The sequence below is a fragment of the Penicillium arizonense genome (genome assembly GCF_001773325.1).
Source record: "Penicillium arizonense strain CBS 141311 chromosome Unknown PENARI_contig001, whole genome shotgun sequence".
In the NCBI taxonomy this organism is placed as follows: Eukaryota; Fungi; Ascomycota; class Eurotiomycetes; order Eurotiales; family Aspergillaceae; genus Penicillium; species Penicillium arizonense.
The window spans coordinates 2230807-2246040 of NW_019173278.1; the positions used below are offsets into that span (position 1 = coordinate 2230807).

The following is a 15234-nucleotide window of genomic DNA, read 5'->3' on the forward strand; positions in this document are numbered from 1 at the left end:
CTTTCGTGATCGGCCACTGCTTACAGCACCCAGACCTCGTCCACACAGACAGCACCGGGGTATATGCAATGCAAGTCCACTCTAACAATGCATGCACTTCGATAGGAGACACGAGACACAAAGTTTCAAGTTGACAAGGCTGTTTCATGCATATTACAGGTTACCGCCGCTCTAATTGGCCGTCAAATCCCCGGTGGAGTTGAGGATTTGGAATTATACACGAAGTTAACGGGTTGCATATGGCATGGGTTGCCTGACATGGTCCTAGCGCGCGAAATTCCAAATCCCCTTAGACCTATGTACAACCCGCCCCTGAGCTGTTCTTCCCCCTCTAAATATTCGACAATGACAATGACAGTTTCAGATAAACGCCCATAAACGCCCAGATCCAGGGATATATGATGAGTTGCTAGAATTGCAACGAGAAAGGAAAATAAAAAATGAAAACTGAACCCCGACAAAACCGAACCACCAGGGCAAAGGTATTGCATCCCAGAAGGACAATCAGGAATCGAAAATTGGGCCAAACGCCGGAATTCCTCGCGCTTCAAGCTCATACACAATTCGCCCCGTCAGCACAGGGTTACTGATCACGCACACCGCCTCGGCATCAAAGTACTTAATCTGCTGCAGGATAATGGGGACCATGTCGATGCGGCCACACTTGTTCGTGTCCATAATGATGGGAGCACAATCCATCCGATGCACCATCTCCATCACGCCCTCACCGTATGTCTTGAGAGGCGCGCGAGTCTGCCAGAGCACGCGCAGCGCAGGCCGGTTCTTGTCGCCCAGGAAGGACAAGCAGGGCCCGATGCCTGAGCCTGTTGTGACGACGATTACACGGCTGAAAACACGCATCGCGTATGCAAAGCCGTGTGTCAACACACCTCGCTTCCAGAGGTGGGTTGGCGGTTGCTGAATCGTGTTGGTTGTCCAGTCGCCGGCTTTGGAGACTAGGCATGAGAAGCTGGATGGGCCGTCCGTTCCCGCTGGCGTGTCTGGGAAGGTGGCGAAGCTGTGCCAGTCGCGGAGGGGGTGCTTGGCAAGTTGGATGCCCTTTGCGAAGGTTGTTGTCGTGTGGTCGAAGTGGAGGCGGGTGGCGTGGGTGGAGAGAGGCTCGGCCCGCACCGCGACCTTGCGGAGGAAGAGCCAAGGCTGAATGATGGAGATGACGGTGAGAACGAGGAACCAGAAGGCTGGGAGGGTGACGAGGAAGTTGCCGAGGGGTTTGTGCATGGATTGGCTGGCTTCGTGGGCGAAGACCATCAGCAAGGCGAGGAACAAGGCTACGATCAGCCACCCCGAGAAACGGTGGGTGAGTTCGAAATAGTCGTGCCGTTTCATGCGGAACGTGGGGTGTGCCACCACGATTATCGCTAACAGCAGGACCAGGATGATATACGCTAGCGTGACTGGCGCGGCGGAAAGGCGGATCATGGCCGAGGCTGGGGTTGTTGCCCAGTACTGGTGGGACAGGACGCCAACGAACCCCCCGTACCAGACGAGTGAGGCCACTCCACAGCCGCTGTGAACGCCACCATAGTGGTAGACTTTGGCTGCTATCTTGCGCAGGGGCAGTGGTGCTGACCTCGGCATCGAGCACACAACTAGGAAGATGGCGTTGACGACTAGTGGTTGCCGGGCCAGACCACAAGCGAGCAGGTTGGCGGCGGTGGCATTGACCAGGGCTAAGAGCTTCTGTTCTGTGGTCATGACGGCCACAAAGACGGCGACGTTGGCTAGGAATACTAGCGTGAACAGACGTCGGTATATGGTGAGAATGGCATAGCGTGTCGAGGCAAACAATTTGGGCTTGGGTTGCGCAGTCTGCGCCTCGAGGTCCATGTCATCTGGCCTAGTGGTCTCGCTTGAACCTATCTCTCGAGATTGGTACTTTTCGATGGTCTTCTCTTCAGTGAGAGTGACCTCGCTCGAGGAGGCCGAGGAGGCCGAGGAGGCCGCCGAGCCTGTCACCATAGCCGGTGGAGGCATGGTAATGGATATAGGACGTTTCTCTGACATGATTATCGGCTTTGCTGGGCTGGCATATAAGAGTTGGAAAGATGACTAGGATATTGAACCAAGTCAAGGTTACAAGGGAAGAAGAATGTGAAAACTGAGTTGACAACCCAACCAAGGCAGATCCTCCATTTTTGAAGTGATGATGCTAACGCTCCAGAACTCAGCTCGCATCTTCTCCTCCCCCTCATGCGCCCTTCCCCTCCCTTCTCATTCCCAATTGAACCTTACCATTTCCCTTTCGGGAAGGTCTGCGAACGGCGAAGCCCTAACTCTTCCCTTGATTCCTTGTTTTTTACTTTTTCATTTCCTTTCCAGGGTTGCAGAATGCATTATTGATTCCTCTCTCGGTGTATGACTCTATCACACTGGTCCAGACTTGAGACTAGTGAGCTGGTCCTTGCCAATGAGCTCTCAACGCCATCCCACTCTCCCACTCCCTTACGGCTCGGGCAAGCCGAGGGATGGCTCCAATGGTGCCACGACAGAACCTGTCGAATATCCATGATAGTGTCTAATAGTGGACACTCCCTACCGGGGAATCGGAGACGGGATAGTTCGGAAAGGGCGATTTGAAAAAAAGTTTGCGTTCATTGGGAACATGATGTAACCCAATCAGGGAGTATATCACCTCACGAATATTCGGGGTTAGCCCGAGCGAGATACGACACAGTTCACTATCACCTATCACGAGCCAACTGCACCCGGCACACCAGGACCGGCTTCCTAGCTTCAACAAAGGTGGCAAGCTAGTCGGAGAAGATCGGCTGACACATGACCCCAGCTAGACCGACAACCATCAAGGCTTCAATAAAACCGACGATCCTGCTCTAGGGATGACGATAACCGATGACCAAGCCAGGTCCTCTTCCACTAGGAGGGCATCTACAACGCCTCTAAACAATGCCAATGTGGGTTTATGGATGGTGGCGGCATCGCATGAGGAAGTATGCACCAAGCCGAACAGGCGAGATGGGAATATTCGATCGACCATTCGTTTCTTTTTTTTTTGACAGTCGATCATTCAGCTGAATGTGACGGCATCTCCAATTCTTTTTGCCCCTCTTGTTCCACTGTGATGCACGGAACCCCACCCAGCGCCTAGGGCAAATGGATGCACGGGTGCTGCATATCCGAGTGGGATTGGCGCCCGGTTTCGTTAGTCGATCTGGACCTGGGAATGCCGGCTCCGCGGGAAAGGGATCGCCTTGATGCAGGTTGGGCATCGATCTGAGCCCATTCTATCTTACCGTGGGAGAGGACACCCACACCCCCTTCGACGTTAGGCTGAGATTACAGGAGTGATGTGTGTGTAAGGTACTGTGCAAAGTACTGTGGGTTTATGGTACATGGGCCGTAGGGCCGGTTCCTGCCGTAGACTGGCTTACGGGTATAACATCCCCTGTTCCGCAAGGGAAGCGCTCGTGGGAGGGGGAATAGTCATCTGAATCATTTATTGTAAAAATCAAAAAATCAAAAAAATCAAAGAAAAATAAAAAGAAAAAAGAAAAGACATAATGAAAATAAGCTATGCATGTCACGATCTCGATATCTAACGCAAGGTATCAAGGGAGGTGAACCGAGTGTGTGGCTCAGTAGGGGCTGAAATGGCAATTATTGAATTTGGAATATTGACGGCCCACGGTGAACCACACTAATTTAGTTACCTGTTCGGTGGATCCTTGTTCATGACATAGTCATCCTGTTCACGGAAATTGAGAATATTTTCTCTCGGCATTTTTGCCTATTCTTTTTTTTAGTGAGTTTACAATTAATTAGCCTTTGAAGGATTCTCAAGGGCAAAAACATGCGAGATGATACTGACGCAAGTGGAAATCCTCATACTAGCGCAACCTTACCTAATCAATGTATTCCAAATCAGCTATGAGATCTCAAATCAAGGTGGAAGTTACATATAATAATCATGGGGCCCCGTAGTCTTAGGTCTTAGATATCCTTGCCCTTCTTCTTAAGTTTAAGCAAACAATGGCTGTCTCTACTTCCGATATGGGCTCTGATGTTTACACCGACTTGTTGACCTTCACCTTCGGAGGTCCCAAGCCTTACAACACAAACCAACCATTGTTCATCGATGCAGAGGATCCCTCGCGGTCATTTACGGCGGCCCAATTTCGACAACTGGTCCGGACTCTGATCGCTGGTTTGAAAGCGCATAATGTGCAGCCAGGAGATTGTGTGCTGCTGCATCTTGGCAACAGTGTAAGTAGACGTATCAAGTAGCCGGAGAAATAAGCTGACTCGGGCTGGTTATAGATTTTATATCCCGCCTTATTCTTCGGCATTATCGGCGCAGGCGGTGTCTACATGGGCTCGAACCCTCGCAGCCAACCCCAGGAACTCGACCATATCCTCACCCTCGCCGAACCCAAGTTGGTCCTCACAACTCGCGATGCCCTCCCCTCCATGCTCGAGGTCTCAGCTGGCCGGGGAATCCACCCGGCCCAGATATGTTTGGTTGATGAGTTTGCCATTGATCACTGTGCACAGCTGTTCCTGTGGCAGGAACTGGGGTATTCCCAGTACTTCTCATTGAACGGTGCAGATGCCCGTCATTCCAATTTCGCCAATCTACTCTTCTATGGGGAATGTGACTGGCTCACGTTTAATGACCCCGTGGTTGCACGAACCACGCCTGCAGCCATGTTCTCGACAAGTGGCACCGGTGGACTTCCCAAAGCTGCCATCCTGTCCCACCATGCGATCGTCTCACAGCATCGGTCTATCTACTACGACGTGCCACATCCCGTCAGCCGCTTGATGTCGCTGCCCATGTTCCACCTGTTTGGTGCCCTGTGGACGCACCTCTTCCCTGTTCGCTATGGCCACCCACTCTTTGTGCTACCACGCTTTGAGGTACAAGAGTTCCTGACCACCGTGCGTCGCTATCAAATCTCCGAGACGTACCTGGTCCCTGCTATCATCCACTCCCTTAACCAATCCCCTTTGAAGGTCGCAGACTACCTCTCATCCATCCGCTATATTGGTATTGCAGGCGCACCTATTGATGCAGCCTCCATGCAGCAATTCCGCAACCACCTCAATCCTATGGCGTATGCTTGTCAGATTTGGGGGATGACCGAAGTCGGCGTCACCTTCCAGACTCGGTACGGCCAGTCTGGGGACCCAGGCAGTATCGGCACCTGTCTCCCAGGGTACGAAATCCGGTTAGTGGAACAAGAGGGCAAGCTCGTGCAAGGTGATGGTCAGCCAGGCGAACTCTATGTGCGCGGCCCCAGCCTGCTTATGGGATACAAGGGCCGTACAGATGCCCTGGAGCCTCATGGATGGTTCCGCACGGGCGACATCGCCTACTCAAAGCAGGGCCAGTACTACATTGTAGGCCGAACCAAGGAGCTGATCAAAGTCCGAGGGTAAGTGACACCACAGTATCGCCCCGCAGACAGTATGGGATACTAACCCTCTTTCATAGATGGCAAGTTGCACCAGCAGAACTCGAGGCAGTCCTTCTCCAACTCCCTGGTATCACCGATGCAGCCGTGATCGGAGTGAACAAGGAGGGCATGGGCGAAGTCCCACGCGCATTTGTGGTTCGCTCCCGGGACCCAGCCGTGAGCCGCCTCACTAGCGAAGAAGTTTACAACCATGCACGTCGTCACCTGGCAAGATACAAGGCCCTTGACGGTGGTGTTATCTTCGTCGAGGAGATCCCCCGTACCGCCAGCGGCAAGATCCAGCGCTTCAAGCTTTCCCAGATGAACTCCTACCGTGAAATGGTCGCATCACTGTTATCTCGGTTTGAGGGCGATGGTGTGCGCGGACCCCACGCTAGGGTCGATATGTCGCCCATCGGTATGGCACCTGAAGGACGAGTCGCTGTCTAACAAGCAAAAATAACATTTGCAATATCTATGGGGTATACGGGCTATCTATCGGGAGGAGGAAGCAGGCGTTTGTCTCCCGCACTGGCGTTTTCACAAATTGGCCATTTGATTTTTGTTGCATTTCACGAAAGGGTTTTCATTTTCGGGTGGTTTTTCTCACGACTAAGTTAACACTTTTATCATGTATGACGTTCTATTGATTTCTAGTATTAGCGTTTTCAAACGAGAACCCTACAATTATCTTTTCAATTCTTTCCAATCAACATGATTCATTGATAGTACTTAGTTCACCCGCATCACCTAGATCAGACTATCAACACTGAACAAAAGTACTAAGTAAACCATGGAACCCGAACCAGGCCTTACCTTACTCTTACTCTCGCAGTGGAGTCGAACATCATCAATAGTCTCCGCCTCCTACAGAGTACAGTGTCATCACCCGACTTATCTCTCAAGCAAACCCCGCCCGTTATAGATCGTGTGACCAGCCAAGCTAAGCCTAGCTCCGATTCGCGATGCCCGATCCACGATGCCCGATCTCGGTTCGGCTGATATCCGAAGTACAGCTGCACGCCCAGCCAAATATAAATAAATATAAAAAAAAGGAAATCGTGGCAAATATTCAGGCCATACACGGACATCTAGGCTGTAGACTGCACAATTGTGGCTGAAACAACTATTGATCTGTGTCCCCTTTACGGAGTTTGGTTTTGCCGGGTTGTTTTTGGTGTAGCAGTTATAGTGCTGCAAGGGGTGGGGCTATAGTCAACTTACACGTTCAATGTCAAATGTGCAATCTACGTGTCAATCGTTCCTTGGATCCATGACCCGCGACCCGCTACCCGCGTCCCCGGTGTCCCGTGTTCAATCCATATCCCGTGTTCCGCGCTTGGGTCTAACGATCGACGACTAGGGCAGAGTTTAATTCTTCTTCTTTGATGGCGCATCCCAAATTTGGATCTTGCATGTCCTGGGAACTTTAGCTTGCTCGTGCTCTTAAGCGCATCTTGGCTGAGTGTTTCCATGGTTTTGATTTGATACTCCGGCCCGTCGTTACTTCGGGTTCTGGTCAGTGGTTACATCGGGCCGAATGGTTTTGTCTTAGTTTGCTTTTTAGAAGGAGTTTGACTTTGGTTGTAGGGAGGGAATGACGGGTTGACCGTTCTGTCGGGATTTGGATATTCTGTGAACGTCAACGTCAGGAGTTGAAGAATTGAGACACTGGTTTTTTCTTTTTCTTTTTTTTCTTTTTTTCCTTTTTCTTTTTTCTTTTTTCTTCCTTTTTTTCATTCTTTGTTTTTTTTATACTTTTTTGGGCTTCGGGTTTTGAGTTGGGAAGAAATGAATCGCTGTCATTCTTTACGTACTTTGGTACTTTTTGATATGGATGTCACTTGATCAGGTTTTTGTTCTGAAAATTGGGTATAGATTGAAGATTCCACCTGTAATGTGAACGTATCGGTGAAGTCTATATTGCTATTCGACTTCATCACGCACTAGCAAGTGGCAAAACCTGAAATCATACATAGAATTAGTAGCCACGTCTCCTATCCACCAATCCTCAATTATCCAACCCTTCAAACGCTGCATCCAAATTATAAGCAAGTCGATCACTAATAGACCGGTCATACGGAAAGAAATCCCACATTCCACTCGTTTCCGTCCACTGAAGAACATATGTGGGAAACATAAACTCTGCTCCAGGAAATCTAGGGAAACTACGGTCCCGATCGCGGAAATCAATTCGTATGTAGGCATTTGCTGCATCGGGGTGTACACGGACAAAAAGACCCCATTCTCTAATACCATGTATTTCCCAGTCATCCAGGAATGGTTGGATGAAGCTTGAGGCAATGTAGAGGCCGTTATCTGACCTGCGTCTGCCGACCGGGATTACCGCTATCAGTCTGATTCGGTGGTTCTCTGCTATTGCTTCTCGGGCTCTTCGAATAAAGGACTCCATCCGTGAGGTTGATATGGGTGCCATTTTGGAGTGTTTGAGGTGGAAGTTGTAGGTTGGGTCTTTCTTCTCTTTTAAGGGAAATTTGTAAAATTTTGTCGTTTTCTGATAATGAATGCCTCTATGGGTGCAGAAACGGTCTGATATTTCTCTTTTTTTTAAAGCCTACTTTCATAATGTTTCGGCATTTTTGCCTGAACTGTATTATATGTCTCGGGCCAATTCATTGTTTCCTTTACAACTGGCATATATCGATTGTTCTTTTATGTCTCTTTGTATCTTGGATTCACCACAGATATCCATTCATCCCCACTTAGTGAAACAGTATCCCCGAAGCATCAATTTTAAAAAATCCCATACCCCATCCACCAGAGCCCCCAAGCCAAAGGCCCTAACGCGCCAATAACAGCAGCACCAAATGATAACTCCAGGATTGACCATATCCAAATAGTGCCAACAGCAGGTGCTTTCTTCATAACAGCATAATACGGCTCCCCATTCGTGATCGCGATAAGATGGGCGCCCAGCACGACAGCCACGGGAAGGAAAACAAAAGTCCGTAGCGCTGGCGGGAAAACCAATTTTCGGAAGAATGAAAAGGTAAGTTTGTCACTTGTCAATGGGAAGAGAGATGGCTCGGCCAGTGTCTTGGAGCTTGGCTTTGATTTGAAAGAGATGATATGGCCGTGGGCGAGGTGAACGAACAGAGTGAGGAGTGGAAACGCAGTTGTCACAGAATCCTTGAAGAGTTTGGGTAGATCTATGCTTTCAGCGTATTGGTGGGCTGCTATGTAGCCGAGCGTGAGGTGGAGTGTTGTCAGCGGGAGGGAGAGGAGGATTGTGTCGAGGAATGGAGGGAGCGGCTTGTCGATAATAATTTCGGATTCATCATCTTTGGTGGTCTTCGCGGTGCCGCCTGCGGATTTGGGGCCTTTCTTTGGGGGACCATGGGCGGATAGATGGTTGCTGATGTCGCCGTCTGTGTCGACCAGGTTTCCGGCGTCATCGACTGTCACGAAGCGGGTTCCCACTGACTCAGGTATGATTTTGGATCCTTCCGGTATTGTTGATGAGGGGTTCGATTGATTGAGACCATTTTGTCTCTCTGCAATGATGTCATATAGGGTTTTCTCGACGGTCGCTTTGTTTTTGGTTGGACCGTTGCGTGGGGGTTGGGCGTAGGTGATTTCGGGCTCATCTTTATTGGAGGATGAGGCAGCTGCACGACGTTGTTTGCGATTCCTTGCTTCCATTGTGATAGGTGGTGGGGGGAGCTGTAGCTGGTGGGTTGCGAAAAGCTCGTAAACATTGACGTGGAGAAAAAGAAGTGGCCTCGGCGATAGTCCGGAGTTAAGGTGGGTCCCTAGTTGACGACTACAACTAACTTATAACTAACCCAACAAATATTCTTCTTTTCTTTTGCACGCAAGAATTTTCTCTTAACTATATTTGAAATGTATTATTTATAGGAGGCCCAGAGTGAAGGTATTCCTCCAGTGTCAACTTGGCTATCTCCAAGACTCAGCAAATCAAGGTGTACGTAGTAAATTGCCTAGGTAGAACCATTTCTAATCTCTATATTTACGTGAAATACTCGAGAAATCTAATTCGGAAGTTTGAAAGTCTCCAAAAACTGACATCCATCCGTGCCTCTCCCATTTCCCCGGGAAAGTTCACTCACATCCACTAAATTACACAAAAGGTAAAGTTATGTCACTTTTAACCAGCCTGGTACAGAGCAGGACCGGCAACGACATGACTGTTAATCAAACTCAAGTTGAACGCACTCAGGTAAGGATCACTATCGGTAATAGCAATGAATATGGTCCCGTTGAAAGCAGGATCAGCCTGGTACGTCTCCAAACCGGGTTGCGTAGTCCATCCTCCAGAACTGTTGGAAGTATCGTCGGTATGCAAAGGCGTATAAGTGACGTTAAGCTGGGAAACCCAGACAACGTACTTTGCCAAACCAGCTTGCTTAGTTGTCACGTAGCTATTATTAGGACCGATAAGCTTTCCAGGGGCATCCCACTGCAACAGCACCTTGCGACCAGGAAAAGAGAGCGGTGTTGGCCTAAGCTTGCTGACAGAGACGCCACAGCTTGTATTGGAGCGAGATGAGTTGCCTGAATTAGAAAATTTGGTCTTTCCAGAACCTTTGTGGGGCTTTGTAAGACTGCTTTCTGACCCGCGGGCGTTATCCAGGCCAGATGTGGTATTCAAGCCTGGATTGTGTTGGCCGGTACCAGAGGTATAATTAAACCCGGCAGTCTCATTCAACCCAGAGGAAGGATTGCCCGTGCTATATGGATTGGGTTGATTAACGATCGTCAACGCCGGAAAGTTCTCCCATATCAACCGGGTCTGGTTCTCGGGACAAGAGCTGATGAAAGGCGCCAACAACGTCCAAGCCCAAGATTGCGGTATGCCAACCTCAAACCATTCAACCATAGGAAACAGACCCTCAAACTGACGGAATATCAACTGCTGTCGTGCTTCAGTGGTGATAGATTGGGTAAGCAATGTTGCAGCCTCGCGCGAGTCGAGATGAGCCAAGAACCCGTAGACGCCAGATTCCCCAAAGCGCGTGATCTTTTGAGCGAAGTCGATGAATTCTATGACGTTGGTGTACGGGTAGACATAGGAACATTGCTGCGGTGCATGGGCTCCCAAAATGTTGCTCAGCATAGTTGCGTGACCGATTTCTTGCTGCGCCATGAATGCAATCAACTCGCGATCTGCTTCGGTCAGACCAGCTGATCTGAATTCTTCCGTGGAGAAGCGGCGGAGAGCATCTTGGAACAAATCGAGTTCAATCCATTCCTGATACAAAGCCAGGGCCTATTGGAAGTTAGTTTCAGTAACTATGTATTGGTGAAAGGGGCCTGGTTACCAAGGACTCGTAGTCAAAATCGCTCTTCGCGTTATAGACAGGCGTGCTTCCGTTTGTGCCCACGCCACCTGCCGGGTCATATGGAGCTGGCTCGGCATGGTGCAGCTGTCCGTCACCGGGATAGCTTGTTGCCTCAGGAATTACACCACCACTCGATATTCCAGTTCCAATTGAAAAAGCAGTCAGCGCACCAGTGGTACTCGGTGTTCCAGTGAAAGGCGTATGCGGCTGCGAAGTGTGGTAACTTCGAAGCGGCGGTGCTGAAATGGAAGATGAATCTGACGACTCGGAGGAAGAAGTAGAAGAAGTCTTTGAGTGTTCGCTACCTCCTTTAGGGTGTTTCTTTGGAGATGCAGCCACAAACGGGAGCGACCCCATTAGGGCTAGTACAAGCACACTTCTGCAAATCATCTCAGCTTATTTTAAGGCTTGCTTGATGAGACTTGAGACGATTGAGTGTGAGATATAGAGTATTTGCATTCCACAAAATCTCCCGGATACGCACGGAGGCGGCATGTAGTACATATAGGTTTCGATAAACCGATAATCGTCAGCATTGAAAATGTAGGGTCAATTGACGCAATGCGCTATTCATCAGGTCATTCCGATATGGCATCATCATTCGGTTCTACAGCCGAAGGCACTGCAAAGCTGTGCGATATCGAGGTCAACACTGGATCGGGTTTAAGGCACACGAAGATTATGTATCCAACCGGCCTGTATTCCGGTCGAATGAAATGTTGATGCCCCACGCATGTTTCCATTGGGTTTAATTGGGGAGTAGTCGCCCTCAACACAATTGGTTGCCTCACGGTAATGAAATGGTGGAATCCACTGAAACATGGCTCGGAATGGCAACAAATGACGTGGACCAAAGCCTTTCCTCCCAGGTATCAACTAGGCGGTTCGGTAAACACCCCCGGAGAACCCCCGATAGCATCAAATAATGACATTTGTCCCAGTAATCATAAAACTTAGATTGAATCATTTTCGGTCGAGGCGACAAAGATGAGTGTGAAAATCGTATAGCTCGGACCTACCATAATTGATATGTAAATTATTTACCAAGCTCGGAGTCTGCGCAATGGTATTAATGTAAGAGATAAGTTGTTATCTTGCATCACTATATTCATACTGGGGATTAAAAATACTTCTGGGATTTGAGCCCGTTCCAGTCTTGTTTAAGGTGATCTCTCTACAGAATGATGACCAGGATAATAATGCTAACATTTCATAAGAGATGCAAAGAGAGTCTAGGAGTTGAAAATATCTGTGTATGCCAACTAAAGAACCAAGCAGCGGGCATATTTGGAGAATAGGAATCATGAAAGAAAGCTCTCGAAGCATTCTAATAACCAAGAAACTAGATGTTTGCCCGCTGCTATAGTGATAGTGACAATCACATCTGTTTCACTACTCTTCACCGTATTTCATGCCTTTGTCCATTATAGACAGTTCTACTAGGACGACGATGATTCAGTGATGCTCACTCTATGCACACAATACTAGCAGCGGCCTCCATAAAATGAGAAACTCTACATTCACTTAAAAATGTGCTTGAAGCTTGGGGAAAGGCCTATAGCAAAATGGGATTGAGCCGCTTATACGATGAAATATGATATGACACTTAAATTGGGTTGGTTGAGACTGGGCACTAGGCCAACATCTACGGGCCTCATATTAGACCAGGAATGTTACTAACAATGTCAATGTCTCAGGTAGATTCTTTGGATTCTTATGATTCATCGACATGCGTACATGTACTATATAGAAGGGAAACAAACACCTGCCTAGATTGATCCGATAGCGATCTTGTAGTCGGACATCTGTGCGAGTGAAGTAAATTGACATGTTTCGCCTCGGAATAACTTACCAATTCATGCAAGAGCAATATACACACATCGGTTAAGTCAATTTATAACAAATAAGTCCGCGTTGTTCCGCGATCAAGTATAGCTCATCTCCTCGGCAGCTCGGCGGACCGCCGATCTAAGTGGGGAATGACGCTATCGCGGGGAGTTGTAATCTCCAATATTTAGCAACAGGTCCCCCTCTCTCTTCTCTTCTCAATCATTTCGCCGCGTACATACTATCCTTCATTTTCAAACACCCGTCATGTCTCATCTACAAGCATCAAATCTCTTCTCGGTCAAGGACCGGGTTGTCGTGGTCACCGGAGGCGGCAGTGGTAAGTATCACCCTTGACCGCATATTCAAGCTGCATTACAAAGAAAACGAAGCTCACACATCTAATCAAGGCCTCGGTCGCATCATGACAAAAGCCCTCGACGCCAATGAAGTCTCCAAGATCTTCATCCTCGGCCGGCGCGAAGATGCCCTCCAAGAAACGATCTCACAAACCATCAATGGCACCGTAATCCCAATCAAATGCGACATCACCTCCAAAGAATCCCTCGAGGCAGCCTACGAGGCCATTGCAGCGCAAACCACCCACGTCGATCTCCTAATCGCAAACAGCGGCATCATGGGTCCCCTAATGAAACCCCCACAGCCCGCAGCAGACGGCTCCCTCCCTCCTCTCTCCCAAGTCCGCGACGAACTCTTTAACGTTCCAATGGATGAATTCAATAAAGTGTTAAACGTGAATGTGACTGGCTCGTACTACACCGTGCTAGCATTCCTGCCCCTCCTCGAAGCAGCCAACAAGCGACGACCTGCTCCGCAGCCTGGCGTTTTGGCAGCGCCGACTGCCCAGGTGATCATCACCAGCTCGATTGCGGGCTATGCCCGCAAGGTACCGTTCAGCTTTGCCTATAATGCGTCTAAGTCTGCGACGACCCAGTTGGTGAAGATGCTTTCGACGTCGTTTGCTTATTACGGCATTCGGGTGAATGGTATCTCGCCGGGTCTTTATTACTCTGATATGGCGAATCATATTTTCCAGGCTGCCGGTATCACTGGTCAGGCTATTGAGGATGGCTCGTTCCCGCGTGAGATGATTCCTGCTACGAGAGGTGGGAGTGAGGAGGATATGGCTGGTTTGATTGTGTGGTTGGCCAGTAACTCTGGTGGCTATATCAATGGTAATATCTTGGTTACAGATGGTGGCCGGATTTCGGTTGTGCCGGCTTCTTACTGAGGGTTTGATATTGGACGAGGATGCATAGGTCGCTGTACATATCCTGAGTTTTTATAGCATAGGAATGGATTGTTAGAATTCTCGGCTTAGATACATTCATTTCTCGGCAAATTGATGAGATGAAGCAGTGACAGAAAGATATTGACGGCTATGTAGGTAGATAAAGATCGTGGCAGGGTATGTAAAGATCGTAAGGCACCACTGATTAATAGGTCGCTGTCAATCGTTGGACCAAGTAGTCGCCTGCAGTTATATCTGCATACTTCTTGGCTACATCAATATCTTCGCCGAAAGTCCCTGGCAGCGCTTCGATGAGTTTGGTGCTATTGGGATTGCAGAAATAGGCGATGCTATATCGAGCAGGGTAATCCCCCGAGTTGTCCTCTCCGGGTTCTTCATTGACTGGTGCGGGCGGCTGAATTACCCGATGACGGGTGCTCTTAATAGTATCATTGGACCACCGAGCTAGTAGATCACCAGCATTCACAACAATGGTATCGGCAATAGGAATTGCATCCACAAAGGTCCCCTTAGGACTTCGTACTTGTAATCCACCATGTTTGTCCTGGAAAAGGAGGGTAACTGAACCATAGTCGCTGTGCTCGCCAGCACGAACCTGGTCAGGATTCTTGTTGAAGACCTCCTTGCTAACGGCAGGATAGTGGAGTAGGCGGAGGTTATTATCGCCCTCATTGACATAATCGTCGAAGAAATGTTCCGGCAGGCTCATTCCCAATGCAATGGCACGCATAATTTGTGTATGCAGGGTCTTGCACATTTCAAAGAAGGTCTGCATAGTCTCTTTGAAATCTTTCCCTTCATCATCCAAATGATCTGGCCAGCGATTGGGAAGCCCTTCCACTCCCTCACGGCCAAGTTCCATAGTCTCTTTAATATCTGGGGCGGATGCACGCAGATCATCCACGCCATTGGTTTGATCGACTGTGGTTAACTTCTCCCGCCCGATGGCGACGTAACCACGGTTCGATTGTGGGGTCGTCCAACCCAGTTCATCTTTCTGTCTCTGAGGTCGTGCAAAGAAACGAGCTGATGAAGCAAACACCCGGGACACCACGGAAGGTGGAATGCCATGGGATTTGAGGTAGACAAACCCGGATGTTTTGAAAGCGTTGGTAATAGAAAGGGCCACAGCATGCTTGTCGGAAGGTGTTCCCGTAAAGAATGGACTGAAGTCGATCAGCTGAAATGACGTCGGTTAACTGTAGCTCGAACAATATGTCCGATGCAGTGCTTACTGGAATCATTAGATCATCCTTGTTCACAGCAGTAGATGCTGGGTGGATTTCTTGCATTGTACTGGAGGCCATAGTGGGTGTAGCTAGAGATTAAAATAGGTAGAAATGCGTACAGTTAGCAGAATCCCCCAAAATCGCCT

At 49.0% G+C, this 15234-nt stretch overlaps 6 protein-coding genes across 6 annotated transcripts; 2 read left to right on the forward strand and 4 right to left on the reverse strand.

Annotated features, from left to right (window-relative positions):
• Nucleotides 1-504: 504 nt before the first annotated feature.
• Nucleotides 505-1995, reverse strand: PENARI_c001G07743 (integral membrane protein TmpA; the record flags this gene model as incomplete). The annotated part of the gene is made up of 1 exon (XM_022626745.1): nucleotides 505-1995. One exon carries the CDS (start codon nucleotides 1993-1995, stop codon nucleotides 505-507), a length of 1491 nt encoding a protein of 496 aa, XP_022493275.1.
• A 2013-nt stretch (nucleotides 1996-4008) lies between these two features.
• afeA (adenylate-forming enzyme AfeA) lies at nucleotides 4009-5885 on the forward strand (the record flags this gene model as incomplete). Its single annotated transcript, XM_022627107.1, has 3 exons — nucleotides 4009-4242; nucleotides 4297-5414; nucleotides 5474-5885. 3 exons carry the CDS (start codon nucleotides 4009-4011, stop codon nucleotides 5883-5885), a joined length of 1764 nt encoding a protein of 587 aa, XP_022493475.1.
• A 2304-nt stretch (nucleotides 5886-8189) lies between these two features.
• On the reverse strand, nucleotides 8190-9098 carry PENARI_c001G02272 (uncharacterized protein; the record flags this gene model as incomplete). The annotated part of the gene is made up of 1 exon (XM_022626293.1): nucleotides 8190-9098. The coding sequence occupies one exon, from the start codon at nucleotides 9096-9098 to the stop codon at nucleotides 8190-8192; it is 909 nt and encodes a 302-aa protein (XP_022493816.1).
• Nucleotides 9099-9564: 466 nt separating this feature from the next.
• Nucleotides 9565-11116, reverse strand: PENARI_c001G09440 (ferritin-like domain-containing protein; the record flags this gene model as incomplete). The annotated part of the gene is made up of 2 exons (XM_022626870.1): nucleotides 9565-10686; nucleotides 10739-11116. The coding sequence occupies 2 exons, from the start codon at nucleotides 11114-11116 to the stop codon at nucleotides 9565-9567; spliced, it is 1500 nt and encodes a 499-aa protein (XP_022493045.1).
• A 1737-nt stretch (nucleotides 11117-12853) lies between these two features.
• Nucleotides 12854-13838, forward strand: PENARI_c001G03659 (SDR family NAD(P)-dependent oxidoreductase; the record flags this gene model as incomplete). Its single annotated transcript, XM_022626412.1, has 2 exons — nucleotides 12854-12926; nucleotides 12997-13838. The coding sequence occupies 2 exons, from the start codon at nucleotides 12854-12856 to the stop codon at nucleotides 13836-13838; spliced, it is 915 nt and encodes a 304-aa protein (XP_022493795.1).
• Nucleotides 13839-14043: 205 nt separating this feature from the next.
• On the reverse strand, nucleotides 14044-15166 carry PENARI_c001G10471 (isopenicillin N synthase family dioxygenase; the record flags this gene model as incomplete). The annotated part of the gene is made up of 2 exons (XM_022626949.1): nucleotides 14044-15039; nucleotides 15095-15166. The coding sequence occupies 2 exons, from the start codon at nucleotides 15164-15166 to the stop codon at nucleotides 14044-14046; spliced, it is 1068 nt and encodes a 355-aa protein (XP_022493152.1).
• Nucleotides 15167-15234: the final 68 nt, after the last annotated feature.